The sequence below is a fragment of the Erinaceus europaeus genome, chromosome 4 (genome assembly GCF_950295315.1).
Source record: "Erinaceus europaeus chromosome 4, mEriEur2.1, whole genome shotgun sequence".
Taxonomy (NCBI): domain Eukaryota; kingdom Metazoa; phylum Chordata; class Mammalia; order Eulipotyphla; family Erinaceidae; genus Erinaceus; species Erinaceus europaeus.
The window spans coordinates 152,815,112-152,836,890 of NC_080165.1; the positions used below are offsets into that span (position 1 = coordinate 152,815,112).

Genomic DNA, 21,779 nt, shown 5'->3' on the forward strand with positions numbered 1-21,779 from the left:
ACCCACACAAGTTGCTTTCTAAGAGTATCTGGAGAGAAAGAATAAACAAATTCTGTTCAAGGCCAGGATACGTTTGCCATCAGAAGGGTTTGATGAAGGTGGAAAATAGAGAGCTACATTGACGAGGAACTTGCTAATAAAATATCCTTACCAAAGGCTTCAATTAGTGACGGCTGGTCTGCTCTCCTCTCTCTCTCTCTCTCTCTCTCTCTCTCTCTCTCGGTATCAGTGCTGGGGGCTGGGGGCAGCATACTGGCCTCCTGTCTGAGGCTCTGAGTACCCTAGTGCAGTCTCCAGCACCAGCAGAAGCCAGTCCTGAGCAGTGCTCAGGTTACCAAAAGGGGAGAATGTCGGGCGGGGGAGGGCACTGGGCAGCACGTGCATTGGCAAGATGCTCTTCATTCTCTTACGACACATAAAAGCTTTTACTGACTGAGAGAATATGAACTCTGAGTAGCAAAACAGTTTCCCGCTTCAATTTCCTTCTTTGTTCTTAAAGGCATGAGAGTATCATGATTCAGGTCAGTGCTGCAAAGCAAAGGGGCTTTAGCTAGAAAGATGAACATATGAACATACATCGTGTGTGTGTGTGTGTGTGTGTGTGAGTGTGTGAGTGTGTGAGTGTATGAGTGTGTGTGTGAGTGTGTGTGAGTGTGTGTGTGAGTGTGAGTGTTTGTGTGTATGTGTGTGTGTGAGTGTGTGTGTGTGTGAGTGTGTGAGTGTGAGTGTGTGTGTGAGTGTGTGAGAGTGTGTGTGTGAGTGTGTGTGAGTGAGTGTGTGTGTCAGTGTGTGAGTGTGTGTGTGTGAGTGTGTGTGAGTATGTGTGTATGTGTGTGTGTGAGTGTGAGTGTGTGAGTGTATGTGAGTGTATGTGTGAGTGTGTGAGTGTGTGTGTGAGTGTGTGTGAGTGTGTGTGTGTGAGTGAGTGTGTGAGTGAGTGTGTGAGTGTGTGTGTGAGTGTGTGTGAGTGTGTGTGTGTGTGTAAGTGTGTGTGTATGTGAATGAGTGTGTGTGAATGAGTGTGTGTGAGTGTGAGTGTATGTGTGAGTGTGTGTGTGTGAGTGTGTGTGTGTGTTGCTCTGAACAACAACACCACCTACCACATGGAACAGACGGGATAGATAGTGGGTGCCGACTCAGAACTCAGGTTAGTTTCAATATCTCCCCTCAAAATATTGACACAAACTTGGTCTTCCTTTGTTGGACTGTGTGTAGAATGACAAGGAAGGGACATAGAATTCACAACATTAAAAAAAGATATATTTAAAAGTCTTGAATTTTCCATGCAGTATTTGGCAAAATTCGTTGTCATATACTACTGGGTGGTCATGACACAATTTTACATAGGAAATAGAAAGAGTCCCAGCGGGGTGGTGCATATATTACAATGTGTGAGGACCAGGTTCAAGGCCCCATACCACACCTGCAGGGGGAAAGCTTCATGAGCAGCAAAGCAGGGCTGCAGTTGTCTCTCTGTCTCCTCTCTCCCTCCCTTCCCCGGAATAAATAAATAAATATTAAAAAAATTTCTCTGTCTCTACCCAACAAATACATTTAAAATGAAAATAGAAAAATTATGTTAGGACTTTTCTGACCATTACGGCATAATGACCATCACAAATGGAACAGATGTACAAATCCTCAGGGTCCTATGGAGAGGAAACACACACTCTAAGCAGAATCTTGTGAAATCCTTTTGAAGATTCATTACAAATGGGTCAGACACATGACTTCTCCAAGAGCAGCCTTCCCTCCTGCCACTACCTCAAGTGCCTGCAGAGCCCGGAGTCTGGCCACCTCCTGTGTGCACACAGACACCAGCTTCAGCCAGGACACACACTGCACCATCGCCCCTGGGATTAGTCTCTCAGCAAGATCCTGTGTTTCTGAGAGAAAAACTTCCTTCTGCCGAGGCCGTCAGTACATTGGTTAAAGAGTGGCCTCCAGCCTTCTAGTCCTGTTCTCCACTCTGACACCATCTCCCCAGACAATACTTTTAGCCCACCTGCATGTCAGCTGTCAGGTTCAGGCAAAAACTACTAAATTCATGGGTCTCTTGGAATATATCTAAAATGGACTTCCTAGCTTCTTACTACAAAAAGATCCCTAGTTTCATCTGCTTTATTCCTACCTTTGGGTTCCTATTCACTGAACAATTTGTCCTGCTTTATTTCTTACTGCCCTTCAGCCACCAAGTTACAGATGCGGCCATGATACCAACCTGACTCCCCTGGACAGACGCCCTCACTCATGTGTCCTGGAACCTCCTCTCCCCAGAGCCCTGCCCCACTAGGGAAAGACAGAGACAGGCTGGAGTGTGGATCCACCTGCCAACACCCATGTCCAGCGGAGAAGCAGTTACAGAAGCCAGAACCCCCACCTTCGGCTCCCCATAAAGAATTCTGGTCTGTTGGGAAATTATGAGGATATGGTTGAGCTTGGCAGGGCTTGACTTGAGGGGATATCCATCCTCTCGTCTTATCAGACTCCCTGCCTCACAAAGCACCCTGCATTCATGATGCTATGGACTTATTATCTACATAATCATTGTTTTGCCTGAAAGATCCCCACCCATTCCATTCCTTTGATCTATCTTCTTTCTACCCTCAAGACCCTTCCTGCCTGCAGGGTATTATTAATCCTACCAGTTAAAATCCTCGCAACAGGGAGTCGGGCTGTAGCGCAGCAGGTTAAGCACAGGTGGCGCAAAGTGCAAGGGCCAGCTTAAGGATCCTGGTTCAAGCCCCCAGATCCCCACCTGCAGAGGTGTTGGGTAGTATGCCAGCTCCCCCTGGCTTCTGCTTCACCAAGCACCGGTATGCCTGTATAGGGATTGGTTTGATCCCATTCAAAGCTGCGGTCTATTTACATAAATCACTTTTACATTTACATAAAGCACCACCCTCCCTCCAGGGCATTGGTGGTTCAGTGGTAGAATTCTCGCCTGCTCCGCCCCCTCTCCTTGTCACACCCTGATTTTCACCAGTCACTTTTCTCTCCACCCTCTGTATGTCACATCCTGTTCACACCCTACTTGGAAAGTATATATAAGGACAGGATTGTTCATTTTGGGGTGGTAAGTTGAAGTTGTAGTGTTAAGTTTAGCTTAGCTTGGCTTAGATTGTGCTGCGTCCTGCATGAATAAAGACATACTGCGTACAACCCAGCCATGAGTCCCAGGTCATCTGTCTCCTCTCATGAAGCCAGACCAACACAGGGGAGTCGCTTCATAGGTGGTGAAGCAGGTCTGCAGGTGTCTGTCTTTCTCTCCCCTCTCTGTCTTCCCCCTCCTCTCTCCATTTCTCTTTGTCCTATCCAACAATGACGACAACAATAATAACTACAACAATAAAACAACAAGGGCTGTTGGACTAGCTTCTTGAGTGGAGACAGAGGACCAGGGACTCATGGTTGAGCTGTACGCAGTATCTCTTTATTCATGCAGGATGCAGCACAATCTAAGCCGAGCTAAACTAAACTAAAAACTAAACTGAAACTCACAATCCTGTCCTTATATATACTTTCCAAGTAGGGTGTAAACAGGATGTGACGCAGAGAGGGTGGAGAGAAAAGTGACTGGTGAAAATCAGGGTGTGACAAGGAGAGGGGGGCAGAGCAGAAACACATCAGGAACCAGTGGGGATTAAACCAATGCCCTGCAGCGGTTATGTAAATAGAATACAGTGGTTATATAAATAGAATACAGTGTTAAGCAGGGGAGATTAAACCAAATGAAACAGAAGGGGTTTTTTAGAAGCAGAATTAGAAGCATACCAACAAAGGGCAACAAAAGGGAATAAATAAATAAAATAAATATTTAAAAAAAATATTCGCAACAATTGCTAAGCAAGTTCCTACTTTTCCCAGCCCTTTTGCCTTTCTCTGCCCCTTTCTAAACCATGTCAAGCCATTTCCATTTCCGACTTGCCACTTCCAGGTCCGACCTTTAAAAGCCTTGGCTCTCTGATCAATAGAGAATGAATCACCTTGCCACCACGAGCTCTGTTCATGAGTCATCTCCCTCACGTCACTGAGTGAATGGCAGTCCAGGCTGGCTCTGGTCGCATTCTCTCCAACCCAGAGAGTACGCACCCAGGAAGAGGCGCCCCCACACTAGCCCGGCACTGGTCCAGACTCCCTGAGGGATGCAGAATAGGGAAGCTTCCAATGGAGGAGGTGGGACAGGGAATTCTGGTGGTGGGAACTGTGTGGAATTATACCCCTGTTACCTTACAATCTTGTTAATCATTATTAAATCCCTAATAAAAATTTTTAAAAATAATAGAAGGACACTGTCAACATACGGGGTTTAAAAATAGGCTTTCCCAGCTGAATCACACACAGAGTTTGAGATAAACATCGGCCATGCTGGGTAAGTGCCTGTTCTAACCTCTAGGATCCAAGGGGAGTGGAATTCTAAGGTAGGAGACAACCCCACCACACAACTTCCATCTTACACAAGATGAAAAGAGAAAAAAAGCTTTTCCAAGGGGCCAGGGAGATAGCACCATCAGTAATGGAATAGGTTTTCATGCCCAAGGCATCAGGAGTCCCAGGTTTAATCTCTGAACCGCCATAAACCAGAGCCAAGTAGGCTCTGGTTCTAATAAGGAAAAAAAAAATCCCAGTGAGACCTGGTAAATCCGCTGGTCATCCTCTCTGCTCACTTTACTACTTGCCCTTTACTTTGGGCTTCACACCAAAGGGTACTGAGGGTGGACAGTGGGCAGAGTATGTGACCACTTAGCATCCTGAGCAGGTTCGATGTCATTCTCACAGCCAGGAGTAGACATCTAGCCTGGACTTGCTCTTAGCTCAGCACCGTCCTTTCCAGAGGGGAAGCTGGAGTTCTATGAGTAATTTCCCATTGTGATTGGCTGACTTATAGTCAATTTAGTGTAATTAATGCCAAATTATATTGTAATTCACATAGAATTACAAATTAAAAGCTATATCAAGAGCAAATGAATTAATCAAAATTAATGATATTATTCTCACTTGTTTTAAAGTGTTGATAAGATAGGTCCGCCTAAAACATTTAAACTTTAGCGCACCATCCATCACTCCGTCAATTAGCTGGTGTCCTTGCGTGGCTGGGGGGGTCGCCTGTGTGCATTTCTCAACAACAAGAGCATATATGAAGAAGACGTGTGGCTTGCTGGATGCCTTTGAGCTTCTGCTCTTGAAATATGAGTAGTGTCTGTGCTACCAAACACAGCTGCCTTGTCATACCTCCTACAGAGGAAGGCAAACACTGCAAAAACAAACAACAACTACAACAAAAAAGGATATCTATCTTCAGAAACCGCCAAGGATTTCTTTCTTCCACAAAGGTTTTTACTTTCTGTTTAGATCTCTGTAGACACGTTTTTCTGAATCTAAGTAACCATAGAGCCTCTGAGTCACTCAGTGGCTAAGTTTCCAACCTCAGCTTCAGGATGTTCAGGAGAGAAATCTCTGCTCAGCCACATACAGTGGATGAAAAGGGCACTGTCGCCGGAAACGTCACCAGCTTGATAATGGTTCCCACAGAAATAGGCTGACGCCAAGCTGCAGATGCTGCCAGGATGCCGACCTGCCTTCCCTAGGCAGAGGACCTCACCAATGAGCCCAGGCCCTCCCCAGAGCCCTGCCCCACTAGGGAGAGACAGACAGACACAGGCTGGGAGTGTGGGTCCACCTGCCAACACCCATGTCCAGTGGAGAAGCAACCACAGAAGCCAGAGCTCCCACCTCCTGCTCCCCGTAATGACCCTGGGCCCAGACTCCCAGAGGGAGAGAGAATAGGGAAGCTTCCAATGGAGGGGATGGGATACGGAGTTCTGGTGGGAGTTGTGTGGATTTGTACCCCTCTTATTCTATGGTTTTGTCGGTATTTTTAATTTTGTAAATAAATTAATAACAATTAAAAAAAGAAAAGGGGGGCCGGGTGGCCACTCAGTGAGTTGGTTAAGCACACATGGAGAGAAGCCCAAGGACCAGCTGAAAGATCCCGGTTGGAGCCCCCGGCTCCCCACCTGTAAGGCGGCGAAGCAGGTCTGCAGGCGTCTGTCTTTCTCCTTCCCTCTGTGTCTTCTTCTCTCCTCTTGATTTCTCTCTGTCCTGTCCAACAACAACAGCAAGAATAGTAATAATGACAGTGAAAAAATACAAGAGCCAGAAAAGGAAAACAAATGGCCTCCAGGAGCAGTGGGTTCGTAGTGCAGGCACTGAGCCCCAGCAATAACCCTGGAGGCCACAACAACAACAACAACAACACAGAAATAGGCTGGTGATGGTGCTTGGTGAGAGCCTGGCCGTGACTGGGCCCCATGGTTAAGTCCCTCAGGCCACACATAGCATCACTGCAGCTGCGGAAGTGGTCCGTCTGTCTGTGGAGTTGATGGGGAAGACATACATGGAGACAAACAGATCTGAAATAGTTGTGCTGCTGGCACAGATGAAAAGAAAGAAACTGTCTGGCGATGCTGATGTGAGCGGCAGGCGCACTCACACTGGGAAAGGTGGACACGGCCACTTCGTACGTCACCTTCACTCCCTGCTCCTGGACTCTGCATCCACGTCTCCAGCCAGCTGCCTGCTCTAGTCAGCCTCCCGGCCTTCCCTCCACCAGGAGAGAGTGAAGATGCACAGACCGGACTCCAGGGAAAGACAATGGCGCTCGGGCACGAAGTGAGTGCTCTGCACTCAGCACAGGGCCTCTGTGGCTTACGGGAAGGCATATGGATGCGTTGCCTTCCGTTTTCGTGACGATTTGCAAGAACACAGGGCAACGCAATCTGAAGCCTCTAATGAGAAGTGAATCAGTCACTTACCCCTGGTGAGCCTGGTGTCCTCACTTGCTTATATTCGGATAGTACTTGCCTCCTCAACTAACAAGGCTTACGAGAAAGAAAGATGAAATGGTGTCTATAGAAATGCTTTAAAATAGGGAGTCGGGTGGTAGTGCAGCGGGTTAAGCGCACATGGCACAAAGCACAAGGACCGGCGTAAGGATCCCAGTTCAAGCCCCAGAGTCCCCACCTGCAGGGGAGTCGCTTCACAGGCGGTGAAACAGGTCTGCAGGTGTCTGTCTTTCTCTCCCCCTCTCTGTCTTCCCCTCCTCTCTCCATTTCTCTCTGTCCTATCCAACAATGACGACATCAATAACAACAATAATAACTACAACAATAAAACAAGGGCAACAAAAGGGAATAAATAAATAAATATTTTTTAAAAAGAAATGTTTTAAAATAAATACTTTCCTCATATTTGGGAGCTACTCTCTGCCCTGACCCAGCTTTCTAGTCTATTCTCAACTCTGACACCATCTCCCCAGACAAGACTCTTAGTCCACCTGCATGTGAGCTGTCGGGCTCAGGCAAAAATTAGTAAAGCCAACGGGCCTCTTGGTAGAAACCTAAAGTAGACTTCCTAGCATCTTCCCACATGGAGACCCTTAGTTTTGCCTGCTCTACTCTTACCTTTAGATTCCTGATTGTTAAATAATCTGTCCTACTTTATCTCTTACTGCCTTTCAGCCACCAAGTTGCAGACGCTATCATGACGTCATGCTGACTTACTTCCCTGGGCGGAAGTTGTATGGGATTGTACCCCTCTTGTCCCACAGTCTTGCCAGTAATTATTAAATCACTAATAAAGAATAAATAAAATGGATTAATTTAAAAACAAACAAATAAAAATGAGCTAACAGAAATGCTTTAAAAACAGAAAGCTGCACCTGTCTGTGCAGAGCCATTATCAGTATGATCACTGACAAGCCTTTGCGCCTCACCTCTGGTGCCTACCACTACGTAGTTGGGTTTTATTTTTACAGCCCGGACAACCGAGGCAGCAGCAGTATTACTGCAGACCAGCCAAGCATGAGTAATAGTCTCCAGCCGTCTTGTTCCTTCTCACAGCAGCAACACCACAAATACCAGCCTAGAAACAACGTGAATCGACAGGAGAATTAGAAGCTAAGAATATAAATATGTCACATCTCATAGATCACCTTGTTGTTCTGTTGTGCTCATTTAGAAAAAGAAGAAAGAAAACAATTAACTCGTGGTGACTGCAGAGCATGAAGGCCAGTGAGGGCCTCTATAACTTCTGAAAATCCCTGGCCCCTCGGTCACCTGGCAGCACGCAGCTCTAGTGCTGAGAATTAGCCAGAGCTAAGTCCCGCTGAAACGCCTGTGCTGTCTGTCTTGTAAAGGTCAGAGCCCAGACAAACAGCATCAAGGCCACTGGCTAGTCAGGCTCAGCAGGGACAAGTCCTCATAGAGGCAGCAGCTGCACGCAGACCAGGAGGGATGGCTGAATACACGCACTGGCAGCGTGGCGTGGCCCAACTTAGTACAGCATCGTTCAGCACCCAGCGAGGGCCCTGCACAAAGATGAAGCATCCTCTGGGCTTAGCGTTATTCAGATGCAAGGGAGCCTGTGTTTACGGTCTTCACCAACATCTACTAAGGGGGAAGTGGAGAGGCCCTCATCCTGTCTGTAGGGAAAACAAACAAAACCAGGCTGTATGTAGCCAGAGTGACCGTCAGAGGTTCCGTGAAGGAAGCTGAACACAGTACACACTTACTTAAGGAAAGAAAAAAGATGAGGGAGTCGGGCGGTGGCACAGAGGGTTAAGCGCAGGTGGTGCAAAGTGCAAGGACCGGCGTAAGGATCCTGGTTTGAGCCCCTGGCTCCCCACCTGCAGGGGAGTCGCTTCACAGGTAGTGAAGCAGGTCTGCAGGTGTCTGTCTTTCTCCTCCCCCCATCTTCCCCTCCTCTCTCCATTTCTCTCTGTCCTATCCAACAACGACAACATCAATAACACCACCAATAATAACTACAACAACAATAAAAAAACAAGGGCAACAAAAGGGAATAAATAAATATATTTAAAAATATATATAAGACAAGACACCAAGAAGATATACAGAAAGAGCCTGTCTTAAAGCCTAATCATGACACAGCGGTGTTCATGTTGGCTGAGCGCACACATCACAGGGCACAAGGACCTGGGTTTCAGCCCCTGGTCCCCACCTGCAGGGCAGAAGCTCCTTGAGCAGTGAAGCAGGGCTGCAGGTGTCTCTCTTCTTCTTCCCTCTCTAGCCTCTCTCCCCTTTCAATTTCTATCAAATACAAAGAAAAAAAAATAAAAGGAAGAAATGGCCATGGAGAGCATAGTGCAGACATCAAGCTTCCACGATAGTCCTGGTTTCAAAGCAAATGAGGTCCTGGCAAAGTGAATATGAAGGTGAATGATGGCAGGGGGCAGTCATGGACCACTACACCAGGAGGGAGTGAAGACACAGCCGGACGCCATCTGTATCTTTTTACTTGAGCATAAGCGTTCTCACACTTGCGGTTTGACTCAATTATCAGTTACTAAGGTCTGAGAATGAGAAATAAAAAGACTACTCATGCAAGGTTCCAGGGTCACAGGAAGTCCGATATATTTGAGGTTCGTTGGTCTGACCACGGTGTGCAAAGCTATTTTGAAGGCATGTTTGTTGAGCAAGAGCTAGCAGTAAATAAAATATGCTAAAAATGGACAGTGGGTCACTGGGAGAGGTTAAATATCCCAACAAAGAGAATTTCCCTTTCCAGAAGGAAATAATAATGCTATTTGGCACAAGTCATCCTCTCCTGGGAGGAAATTCTGGAGCCTGGCAGAAGACAGTAGCAGACAGATAATCCAGAAAACGGGAGCAGAAAGATAGTCCAGAAAAGAATAGTAGACAATCCAGAAAAATGGGAGCAGAGAGAGGATCCAGAAAACGGAAGCAGAAAGATCGTCCAGAAAAGAATAGTAGACAGTCCAGAAAAATGGGAGCAGAGAGAGGATCCAGAAAACGGAAGCAGAAAGATAGTCCAGAAAAGTGTAGCAGACAATCCAGAAAAGTGGGAGCAGAGAGAGGATCCAGAAAACGGAAGCAGATAGTCCAGAAAAGTGTAGCAGACAGTAGAGAAAAGTGGGAGCATGTTGGTATGCATGAGACCCCTTCTGTTTCATTTGGTTTAAATCCCCCCTGCTTAGCACTATTCTATTTACATAACCACTTCATTCTATTTACATAACCGCTGTTAACAAGCACCTCCCTCCAGGGCATTGGTTCAATCCCCACTGTTTCATGATATGTTTTTGCTCCACCCCCCCTCCTTGTCACACCCTGATCCCTTCTTTATCACACCCTGATTTTCACCAGTCACTTTTCTCTCCACCCTCTCTATGTCACATCCTGTTTCCACCTTACTTGACAAGTATATATAAAGACAGCATTGTGAGTTTTAGAGTACTTTACCTTGAGTTCAGCTTAGCTCGTCTTAGATTGTGCTGTGTCCTGCATGAATAAAGAGATACTGCCTACAGCTCAACCATGAGTCCCTGGTCGTCTGTTACCCGCCCGTGAAGCCAGCCCGGCGAAAACAACATAATCCATCGAAAACAACAGGAGCAGAGAGAGGATCCAGAAAACGGAAGCAGAAAGATAGTCCAGAAAAGTGTAGCAGACAGTCGAGAAAAGTGGGAGCAGAGAGAGGATCCAGAAAACGGAAGCAGAAAGATAGTCCAGAAAAGTGTAGCAGACAGTCCAGAAAGATGGGAGCAGAGAGGATCCAGAAAACGGAAGCAGAAAGATAGTCCAGAAAAGTGTAGCAGACAGTCCAGAAAAATGGGAGCAGAGAGAAGATCCAGAAAACGGAAGCAGAAAGATAGTCCAGAAAAGTGTAGCAGACAGTCCAGAAAAGTGGGAGCAGAGAGAGGATCCAGAAAACAGAAGCAGAAAGATAGTCCAGAAAAGTGTAGCAGACAGTTGAGAAAAGTGGGAGCAGAGAGAGGATCCAGAAAACGGAAGCAGAAAGATAGTCCAGAAAAGTGTAGCAGACAGTCCAGAAAGATGGGAGCAGAGAGGATCCAGAAAACGGAAGCAGAAAGATAGTCCAGAAAAGTGTAGCAGACAGTCCAGAAAAATGGGAGCAGAGAGAAGATCCAGAAAACGGAAGCAGAAAGATAGTCCAGAAAAGTGTAGCAGACAGTCCAGAAAAGTGGGAGCAGAGAGAGGATCCAGAAAACAGAAGCAGAAAGATAGTCCAGAAAAGTGTAGCAGACAGTTGAGAAAAGTGGGAGCAGAGAGAGGATCCAGAAAACGGAAGCAGAAAGATAGTCCAGAAAAGTGTAGCAGACAGTCCAGAAAGATGGGAGCAGAGAGGATCCAGAAAACGGAAGCAGAAAGATAGTCCAGAAAAGTGTAGCAGACAGTCCAGAAAAATGGGAGCAGAGAGAGGATCCAGAAAACGGAAGCAGAAAGATAGTCCAGAAAAGTGTAGCAGACAGTCCAGAAAAGTGGGAGCAGAGAGAGGATCCAGAAAACGGAAGCAGAAAGATAGTCCAGAAAAGTGTAGCAGACAGTCCAGAAAGATGGGAGCAGAGAGGATCCAGAAAACGGAAGCAGAAAGATAGTCCAGAAAAGTGTAGCAGACAGTCCAGAAAAATGGGAGCAGAGAGAGGATCCAGAAAACGGAAGCAGAAAGATAGTCCGGAAAAGAGTAGCAGACAGTCCACATGGACTCTGTGAGGCCCCTGAAAGTGCCCCTTGTTTGTCGTCCCACTTCTGACGGCCCAGAGCCCATGGTGCAGCAGACAGCAGCAGCATGTCATAGCACACGCCAGGGACAGCAGGTATTTAATGACTGTCTGGAACACACAGCAGGCACATCACAGAGCAGTTAGCAAAGTGACACGCTCAGGAAGGTGAGCCAGTCATGATCCACCCAACCCATGGGGACACAGAAAGAAAACAATGATGGACAAACCCTTGCTAGTCTCTCCTCCTCCTCCTCCTCCTCTCCCCTCCTTCTCTTCTCTCTCTCCCTCCCCTACTCTCTCTTTCTCTCTCCTGATAGTAATTAAAAAATAAAAAACTCCCACCGGCTTTTGCTGGGGTTTAACAAATGGGATGTTTACTACATCGTGGATTATTTAGGTGTATAAAAACTGACAGCCAGATAGGTAAAGGGAACACAGGTCGCCTGGTCATGATGGCGGGAGCTGTGAGTCTTTAAGCCGGCTCCCAGCGATCAGCTACCTGTGTTCAGATGCCAGGTGGAGCAGCGTGGAGTCCTCAGGGAGGAGAAGAACGGGAAGAGCAGCAGGAACAGACAGCGATTTGCCAGACACTCGCTCACATAACTTCCCGTCCACCCACAGTCCCTCGTGGGTTTGTGTAAGTCCACTGCAAACTCGACAGGCTGGCCTCAGCCGTATGCTGGCTACGCTCACGTCCCAACACCTCCCGACCACCCTCCCCTTAACCAGAGTGCCAGTCAGCTCCGGTGGTGCTGGGAAATGAACCTGGGAACTCAGAGTCACAGGCGTGAAAACCTTCAGCAGAACCACTGTGCTATGTCTCAGGAGCTAGCTTGTCATTCTAAAGTCATAGGATTAATTGGATGTACTTCTCTTTAAATATTCTTAATCATCTTTATTTATCTATTGGATAGAGACAGCCAGAAATGGAGAGGGAAGGAGGAGCTAGGGAGGAGAGGGAGACACCTGCAGCCCCGCTTCACCGCTCTGCCTTCCCCCTTTGATGTACTTACTACTCTACCCGAGTATTTTTAGGCTTCTGCCGTCAATCTAGAGCTGTGGATCAAAGAGGAGTTCAAAAACTAGAAGTTCTAAGTTTGATTTCTACCTCAGTTTCCCTACTTCTACCTCCAGAGAGCCGTGACACAACATTCAGGGAGGAGCATTGGCAGTGCTGCCCAGAAGTCTTGCTGGAAGTGCTGCTTCTCTCTAGCCAGAGGGGCACCTGCCTGATTTTTTGGGTGAAATTTTAAAGATATAATCATTGATTTTTGTGAAAGAAAAAGACACCAGAGAGCCACTCCAGCACGCAGGGAGCTCAGGCTCAAAAAAGGGCCTTCTACATGCAAGTCCTGCACTCTACTCACTGAGCCATTTTTCTGCCACACTTGAGTCACTTTACCAAAAGACCAAGACTGAAAATTCTGTGGGTGTTCTCCATGCTGCAGCCACCCAGCGACAGCAGGCTCCTGTCTGGACTCACCTTTTGGGATTTCTATTAAATCAAACTGCAATACGGGTGTTGTCATGACACAGGTGCAGCTCAAAGGGGATCCTGAGAAAAAGGCTGAGTCAGAGACTGGTAGCGGCTCTAAGTGACGTGTGACTTAGGTATCCACGAGTCAGTCTAAGGAGAGTGTCAGTAACAGTGTGATGGGTGGAAGCAAACATCCCACAACAACAAAATGGAAAATACCATCCTTAAAGGCCAAACAAAATAGAATACTATTCCATATTGCAGCTAGATGAAACAGTGGTTCAAACCAACCATTATAAAATTTGATATAAGACAAACACACGACTACTGATTTGAAAACAAGATGCTTTTTGTCTTTTTTTTCTCCTTTCTTTTTTAATCTTCTATTTATTTTGGATAGAGATAGAAGTTGAGAGGGGCAGAGGAGAAATAAAGGGAGAGAGACAGAGAGACACCTGCGGCCCTGCTTCACCACTCATGAAGCTTCCCCCTACAGGTGGGGACTGGGGACTTGAACCTGGGTCCTTGTGCGCTGTAGTGTGCGCTTACCCAGGTGCGCCACTGCCAGTCCCTGCTCAGGCGTCAGAGGCCGGGCTAGCTTCGCGGGCAGGAGAGAGACGACCAGGAACTCATGGCTGAGTGGGAACGCAATCCAATGTTTTTAATCAGGAAAGAAGATTCTTTTATATTTGCCAAGAAGGAAGTGGTAGGGTGGAAAACAGGATATGACTAGGAGAGGGGCGGAGCGAAAAGAGAGCTCGAACTGGCGGGGATTAAACCAGTGGCGGTTAAAACAATGGGAATGAAACCAGGGCGGGTCTCAAACAAAACAATGATTATGTAAATAGGCCACAGCGTTGAGCAATGCAGGGAGCAGAAGCAGAATTAGCCAAAGGAGAAATGATGACCAGCACGCCAACACCTGGCCCAAGATGCTTTTTTCTATTCAACAAGCCATGTACTACTTGACCCACTATGTTTCTCTGTGGTCTCTCCATCTCTCAGACTTCTGTCTTCTCTGTGGGATGAACTCGAGCCTCTCCTGCTTGCATGGGTTCTCCACCCGGCTATGACGCTCTCACAATGTGGTATCCCGTTCAATCCCACTGATAACCCAAAATGCTTCCCAATCATTTTCTCAAGTACCAACTTTTGAATAAATCGTTCACTAGCAACACTGATTTTTAACCTTTTTAAAATCATATTTACACAATGGAATGATGCTCAGCTGTAAAAAAAAAAAAAAGGGCAAATTCATTTTTCGTACCAGTTTTCCTAGAATATATCCATCCTTGTGAAACAATGGGTGGTGGATCTCTTAGGACCCAGTCAGTACATTCTAACAGGAAACCCTAGACGACTATTTATTATTTATTCACAGAGTGAGGAAGAGCAACAAGTCAAGTACCAGCACAGCTTCTCTCTCTGGGCACGGACAGTCCACGGGAACATGAGCTGGACTGTTCCCCGACCTCGGACCAGGCAACCCAGCCCTTCTTCTCCGCACTAAACTGGAAAGGACTAAGCAGAATGGAAACCCATGCTACTCCTGACCTTCCTTCGTATCAGAGAGCTAACCACTGAGCTGCTTGCTCATAGTCACTGACGTCTCACTCAAAAAGACAAGGCGGTACCTCAGACCCAAAGTGAATCAAGCAAAGCATGGGCACGCATGCTGTCCTTGTAAAGCTGTCAGTCCTTTGGCTAAAAGCAGGTGACAGTTCGTAATGTAATCAAGGAAGATCAAACTTCCCTGCGTTCAGAGACGAAGTCAGGTCTCTCAACAACTGAGCTATATGCCGGCACAATGCCACTGAGATGTCCCAGGGCTGGCTTTCCCTTCTCTCCCACTCTAGAGTGGGAAACAAAGAGAGGCAGAGAGGGAGAGAGACAGAGGCAGAGGCAGAGACAGACACACACAGAGAAAGACAGAGAGGGAGACAGAGGAGAGAGAGAGGGAGAGGCGGAGAGAAGAGACACTTGTAGCACCCCACACCTTCACTCAGGGTGATGCATGCACTCTACCGGGCACACCACCACCTGGCTGAGTATTAAAAACACCTTTTACACCGGGATCTACCTTTTGACACTGTGCCGAGCTCCTAGCGGCAACCAGCAACTATTCACTCTTATTTTAAACTATCCTCGTCTGTCTCCAAGTGCTTTTCTTGATTTTGCTGCTTCATAGATGAAACCGTCATCACAAGAGTTGGATCACAGGTAAACGTCACAAGGATCCCTCCCCTGGAGAAAGAGGGATGGAGAAAGAAGCAAAACTAAGTGGCAGGTAGCCTGCCCCACGCCCCAGCACGGGGGGGGGGGGGGGGGGCTTTAGTAGGAGCTTGATGGGTGCAGATGGAGGAACAGCCTTGTCTTTAACAATGCTCCCACTGATAAGACTTTCCTCCAGGGTAGCCTATAAGCTGCGTCCCTGACAAGAGTAATCCTGGTCTCATCCTGTTGAAAGGGAACTGAAACCAGAGAGGCAGGGAATGTGCCCTCCTGAGAGGAATGCTGAGAGGAGCCTGTGTTTCTGACGGGAGTGAAAGCAGACCCCGTATGTAAGACGGCCTGGGACTGTTTGGTCACCTCACGCGACGTGTGACAGCGGGACCCTGGGACTCTTGAATCTAACAGGAGAAGTCCCACAGGGTCTGCGTGAAACAGTCCTGAGTCAGAGCTAGAACTTGGCAGCGAACAAAGCGGGTGAAGACATTCCAGGTCAGGATGCGAGCTTCCTCTTCAGCTGACTTGCTCGTTTTTAGTCTCCTCTCTCTTGATCCAAATAACCAGTTTGGTGCCTTTCATCTGGCACCTGAGAGATCGTTGGTCTTGAAATATAAGACCAGATTGTTGAGCTGAAAAAAGTGACCTAAATACACACACCACACACACACACACACACACACACACACACACACACACACACACACATTCTTCTCTCTCTCTCTCTCTCTAATGGAACTCCTAGGCCCTTATACATCTGAAGTTAACATATGATGTCTATGGTGAAAGTTTCTACCTGACTATAAAGTGACGTTTGTAAAAAAAAAATAATAAAGTAGTTTTAAGCTATGAAAGGGAGGGAAAAAGAGAGAGACAAGAAGCCTTCAGTGAGAGAAGAGATTCCAGATAACATTTGCAAAGATCTGATTTAAAAAGTCCCAGATATAAGGCATAATCTTGAGGAGTTTCACGGGTGTTTTAGCTCTGCAGAAGAGTCACTATGTGTTACAGCACTTAGCACTTCCATATGAAAAGGGGTTGGTAAGGGGTAGGAGGAAAATGTAAAAAAAAAAATTGTTGACTTCTGAGGTTTTTTAAAAAAAATATTTTATGATAGATAGGTAAGTAGGCAGACAGACACCAGAGTCCTGCTCAGTTCTAGCTTTTGGTGGTGTTGGGGACTGAACCTGAGGCCACCGAGTCTCAGATATAAATGAAGGTCTCCTGCAGAACCCCTGGCCCGATTTCTGAGGTTTGTTTGAAGGCCCTTTAGACATATCTTCAGAGCCAGACTGTGTGAAGTCGGGTGAACAATGAAAATAGACCCGTTCCTCAAAAAAGCACGTCCCAGGTTTCATTATCAATAGACAGTGGGTGAGTCCCAAGTGTAAGTGTGCGTGTGTGCATGTGCGTGTGCGTGTTTGTGAGTGTGTTAGTGCGTGTGCATGCATGTGTGTGCGTGCACGTACGTGTGTGTTAGTGTGTGCATGCATGCGTGTGCATGTCTGTGCGTGCATGTGTGTGCGTGTGTATGTGTGTGTGAGTATGTGTTACTGTGTGTGCATGAATGCGCGCGTGTGAATGTGCGTGCATGTGTGTGCGTGTGTTAGTGTGTGTGCATGCGGGTGTGTGCATGTCTGTGTGTATGCGTGCGTGTTTGTGTGAGTGTGCGTGCATGCATGTGTGTGTGTTACTGTGTGTGCATGCATGCATGTGCATGTCTCTGTGTATGCGTGTGTGAGTGTGCATGTGTGTGCGGGTTAGTGTGTGCATGTCTGTGCATGCATGTGTGCATGTGTGTGTGTGTGTGCACACAGGGCTCTCACATGACCCACCGGCTGCACGTAATGGCTTAGTGGCACTGCTCCCTGTCTGCTGCCCATCAGCGGCTCTACTTGGTGCCAGCTCCCTCTCTGCCCAGCACCCTTGGCTTCCCTGCTCTTCTTTAGGATGTGGGTTGGGATTTGTCAAAGTCAATGAGCACTTTATTACAGTGCGAACGAGCCATAATGAACAATTCAGCAATTTAATGAGATTCTGCACATCTGTCTCCAGCCTGCCCATCAAGTCTCACTTCTCTAAAGCACCCTGACACTAATCCTCTGGCACAGCCAGTCTTCACCCTGGGCTGAATATTAGACCCTTCCGTGCTCTACTGCATCACTAGTGTGACCTCCCCGGGAATGAGAGTGATCAGTGTGACGCTACTCGAGGCAGTACAGCTGGTCTGATTTGATTCTCCTCTATGGGTGGAGTATAGGGGTTACTTATTTACTAAGAGAGAGCAAAAACAGTTTCTCATTGCTGGCTGAATGCCTAAATTGATCACACTTAGGAGAGTCTTTTAATTCTTTCTTGAGAATCAGGTATAAGAAAATCGCCTACAACAGAAAGCAGTTTTTTTTTAAAAAAAATACACACTATGATATGAGTAACCTTTAGCGAGGCAGCTATGTATATTAGGTGTGCAGTGTGAAGTGCAGAGTGCACAACATGAAGCCCTAAGCACTCAGCGTCTCCCGTGACTTCCGGACTGTCCCGCAGAGCTCTGGCAGGCCTTGCAGCAGAAAAGCCACCCGCACAGTTGGCTGGATATTCATTTAATTAGAGACGGTTCAGTGTAGAGTTCATTCCACATCTCTACCCCTTTGGGAAGTAAAGACCCAAACATTTGCCACGTTAAGCTGACAAAAACTCTGATTACTACCTTTTACAAGGGAGGATCACAGATAATTAAAATTCATACCCAAACTCATTCTTGCTAACACATTTTTATTTAAAATACATTTTTTAAACGTTATTTATTTATTTATTTTAATGAGAGAAGGGAGAGAAAGACCAGAGGACTAATCAACGCTGGTGTATGGCAGTGCTGGGGAACAGAACTCCTGTCTCAGGTAGGAAGCCTTTCACACACCCAGTGGGCTGTCTCCCCAGCCCTGGCTAACACTTCTGAGCTCTGCCTGAACAAACATCAGAAATGCCCAAGAAGCAAGGGGAGGGGTGACATTTTTTCCCTTTGCCTTGTATTTTCCTTATCAACCTGGAACGCTGAGACTCTGCGTTTGTGGCCCAAGCCCAGTCCTAAAGCCTTTGGTTTGCCGGAAGTGCTTTTTATTTTCCCTGACAGAAACAGTAGAAGAAAGAGGCAAAGTGTTGATTAATGCGAGACACAGAAAGAAATAAGGAGGGAGAGGCGTCAAGAAAGTCAACAGCCAGTCCAGCCAGGTGCTGAGAGTCTACAGCTACTTTCACACTCCTGACTAGAGTCGATGTCACTTTCTAAGAAGCAAGGAATTCCCTGCCTCGTGGTTTATTAGAAGGCTTCAGAGTTTTCTGTGTACTCTGTATAAAAATGTTCCTCAAATAACAAAGTCTTGGACGTACCAGCAGCCTAAGAAAAACAAGGTGACTTGTCAGTACTTCAGAGAATAAGATGGACATTCTAAGGAGGAGACAGAGGAGGGCAGAAGGGGAGGGAGAGGGAGAGAGGGAAGGAGGGGGGTGAGAGGGAGGGGAAGAGAGACAGAGAGAGAGACAGAGAGACAGAGAGACTCTGTTTCTGAAAGAGAAGAGTGTGGAATGTTCGAAGCTAGTCTGCAGTGATGAGTGGAAAAGAATTAAACAATCAAAAGCAACACAAACTATTCTCCTGTGGTCTAGACAAAGGCTGTTCAGAAGGACACTATGCCAGGCAAGAAGCCGGGACTTAGGAACATGGGGTGAAAGCCGAGTGAGAAAGGAGGGAGACTTCACCTCAGTGCCAGAAGTGCCCCACTCCCTCCTGGTGGCAGGCAAGCCCAGCCAGCACTCCGGCTCCCTCGGCCATCTTTGCAGTTCATTCTCCTCTTGCTCGGTCCACCCAGTCATGTCTGATTAGGGGGAGCTTTGACACCGTCTGATGTGAGCACGGAGGCCTGTGGGGAGGCCCGGGGCTCTGGCCTACTACTCCTTGACTCCAGCTGAGCTCAGACTTCCCAGCCGCCAGCCCAGGCCGCTCTCCAGTCACCGGCCCATCAGGAAACATCATTTTAGACAATTTCAACCCAAATGAGAACCAAAGCAGATAAAACAGTTCTAACTGTTCCTTAATCCTTGGGCTCAAAGAATAATCACGGATAGTGGAAAAGCATCGCACATGAGCACACGTTCTTACTTCCCTGTGACAGGCTGTCTGCACATGACTCCCACCAAGGGTGAAGTCCTCCTCCCCCGCTGTGTGAGTGTGGGGTCCCCTCCACCCGGGCTGTGCCTCTCCCGACCCGCTCACCTCCAGGCAGAACCCTTGGCTCGGCTGCACCAGAGACACTTGGCCAGGTTTCACTGTGGTTCCCCTTTCTTTCCCGGTGTCTTAGGTTCCACCCATGAGACCACCTGGTACTTGTCCTTCTCCTGGCCTGTCTCACTTCGTGTGACTGTCTGCAGTTCCATCCACGACGCGGCAAAGATCTCGGCACCAGGCACAGCCACCCACGGTGTACGCAGCCCAGAACTCTGCCTCTCGCCTGCCTGCCGCGTCCTCGGCCCCCCACACGAGGAGGACCCCCGTGGAGTGACCTTACCTGCCAGATCTGCTCCTCGCTCAGTGAGGTCAGCCGGTCACTCTTCAGGACTTCCTGAAGCAGACAGTACGGCAGCGTGAGAACATCTTCCGGCCGGCTCTTGAGGAGTTCTGAGAGATGCCTCACGAGGAAATCGATCACGGCCTTCTCCAGCAGAGTGAGGCTGAAGAGGTCCGCAAGTCTGTACAGATGCAAGTAATTAAAGCTGTTCAGTTCCTGGGTGTCAAAATATAAAAACAAAAAGGAAAAAGACTTCTTAGCAATCCATCCAGGTAAGAACCAGCAAGAGATTCAGGCCGACTTGATGGAAGTGGGGCTATCCCCCACCGATCATACTAAACACAAGCAAAGCCCTTGGCCAGAGGCTCTGGGCAGAGAGATGCTGTGGTAGGATTTTTCTTTTCTTTTTTTTTTAATTTCATTTGATCACTTGTGAAAATCTTTATACTCCAACATTTCAACTTGTTTATTGATTGAAATGTTATTTTGTAAGGGGACATTTTACACTAAGGAGGACGGTTTTTCTGCCCTCGCCTTCTCTCGCAGATCCTGGTCTTCACCGTCTTCTACTAAAGACACACATTGTGTGTGACGATAAACGCACCTACTCATTCTCCCAAAAGAACATCTTTGAGCAAGGACAGTGGACCCTTCCGGAATTAAAATTTAAACTCAGTTTTTTACACGTAAGTTCCAGATAATGAAGACATTATGTGTACACACACGCACACGCACACGCACACACACACACACACAAATTCCACATAGAGTTTTCCTAAGACTGATGATTCATAAATTCCGCTGCTGTTTATTGTTATTCTCAAGCCCCCAAACTCAGACATTCTGAACGGCAGTTTTCCCCATGTTCTTCAGAGCTTCTAGAGTTTATTCCAAATTCTGAGACCATATGGGTCTGCAGCAATGCCTCAAGGGAGCTATGACTCTCACAACTCAGCGGTTTAAGAGACTAGATTGTGTCCTGAGTGGAAGTGTAGGTGGCCATGCTTGGTGACGGACGTGCAGGCCAACTATGGGATGACCCCACTCACAGGTGGGTACAGAGAGCTGACGCGCACTCACAGCCTGAGACATCTGGGTGTCTTCCCACACCTATGGTCTCGGGAGGAATATGAGGGCTGCTGTTGGGGGGGTTGGGGCTCAGATCTCTGGTGGTGGAAGTGCTGTGGAATTATAACCTTCCTATTTTATGATCTTTTCACTCATTGTTAAAATATAAAAAAATAAAAAAATTGATAAATGGAAAACAGATTAAAACTAAAGAGCAATAAAAAGTAGAAAGAGAGAGAGTTACGACTCAGCTGGGATCTTTGCCACTATGACCACGAGAAACAGAGCAGGTGTGAGGGTTTGCTGGTACAGAAAGTTTACCCACTTCACATACAAAAGGCAGACTATGGCACAGCTCTATACAAATAATGTCAAAGGACATAAATTAGGGTGACGTTGTGTATGATACAGCAAATCCTAACAAAGGGATATTGCAAAGTTAACTCAATTGCCAAATAAAGTGATAACAGCAATAACTATCTATTGTCTTCTTAAATCCTAAGATAGTAGGAACCTCCAGCTTCCTCTACAGAGCCTGTATTTCCCCAGTCCTGGAACCTCTAGGGTGGGGCTCACTTTCCTGCATGCTTCTCTCAGTTCATACCAAATGATATTGCATCTGCGGATCCCAACCTAATCAACACAAGGAGTACCACCTCAGCAGGCTTCATTTCACACTGTGTCCAGAGATGCCAGGCCTGAATGTCAAACCTTCACCCTCATTACTTGGGTGAGACCTTTCCTTTCATAGGATTCTCTAATTCCATTCCAGGTGGTTCACTGCCTAACAAAGTCCCAAAACCTAGATACAGACCAGGTCCCATGAGCTAGGGCATATGTTCACACGTATCCATAAATTAGGGCAAAATATACACCTGAA

General features: G+C 47.1%; 1 protein-coding gene across 5 annotated transcripts in view; it reads right to left on the reverse strand.

The window, feature by feature from the left end:
• The window catches only part of KLHL32 (kelch like family member 32), a 218,633-nt gene that overhangs the window by 64,275 nt on the left and 132,579 nt on the right, over positions 1-21,779 (reverse strand). For 4 of the 5 annotated variants that reach the window (XM_060190744.1, XM_060190743.1, XM_060190742.1 and 1 more), the window contains one exon: positions 19,832-20,047. In XM_060190744.1, the coding sequence (XP_060046727.1) occupies positions 19,832-20,047 (216 nt within the window). The remainder of the gene's footprint in view (positions 1-19,831; positions 20,048-21,779) is intronic. The other variant, XM_060190745.1, reaches the window with a different exon arrangement.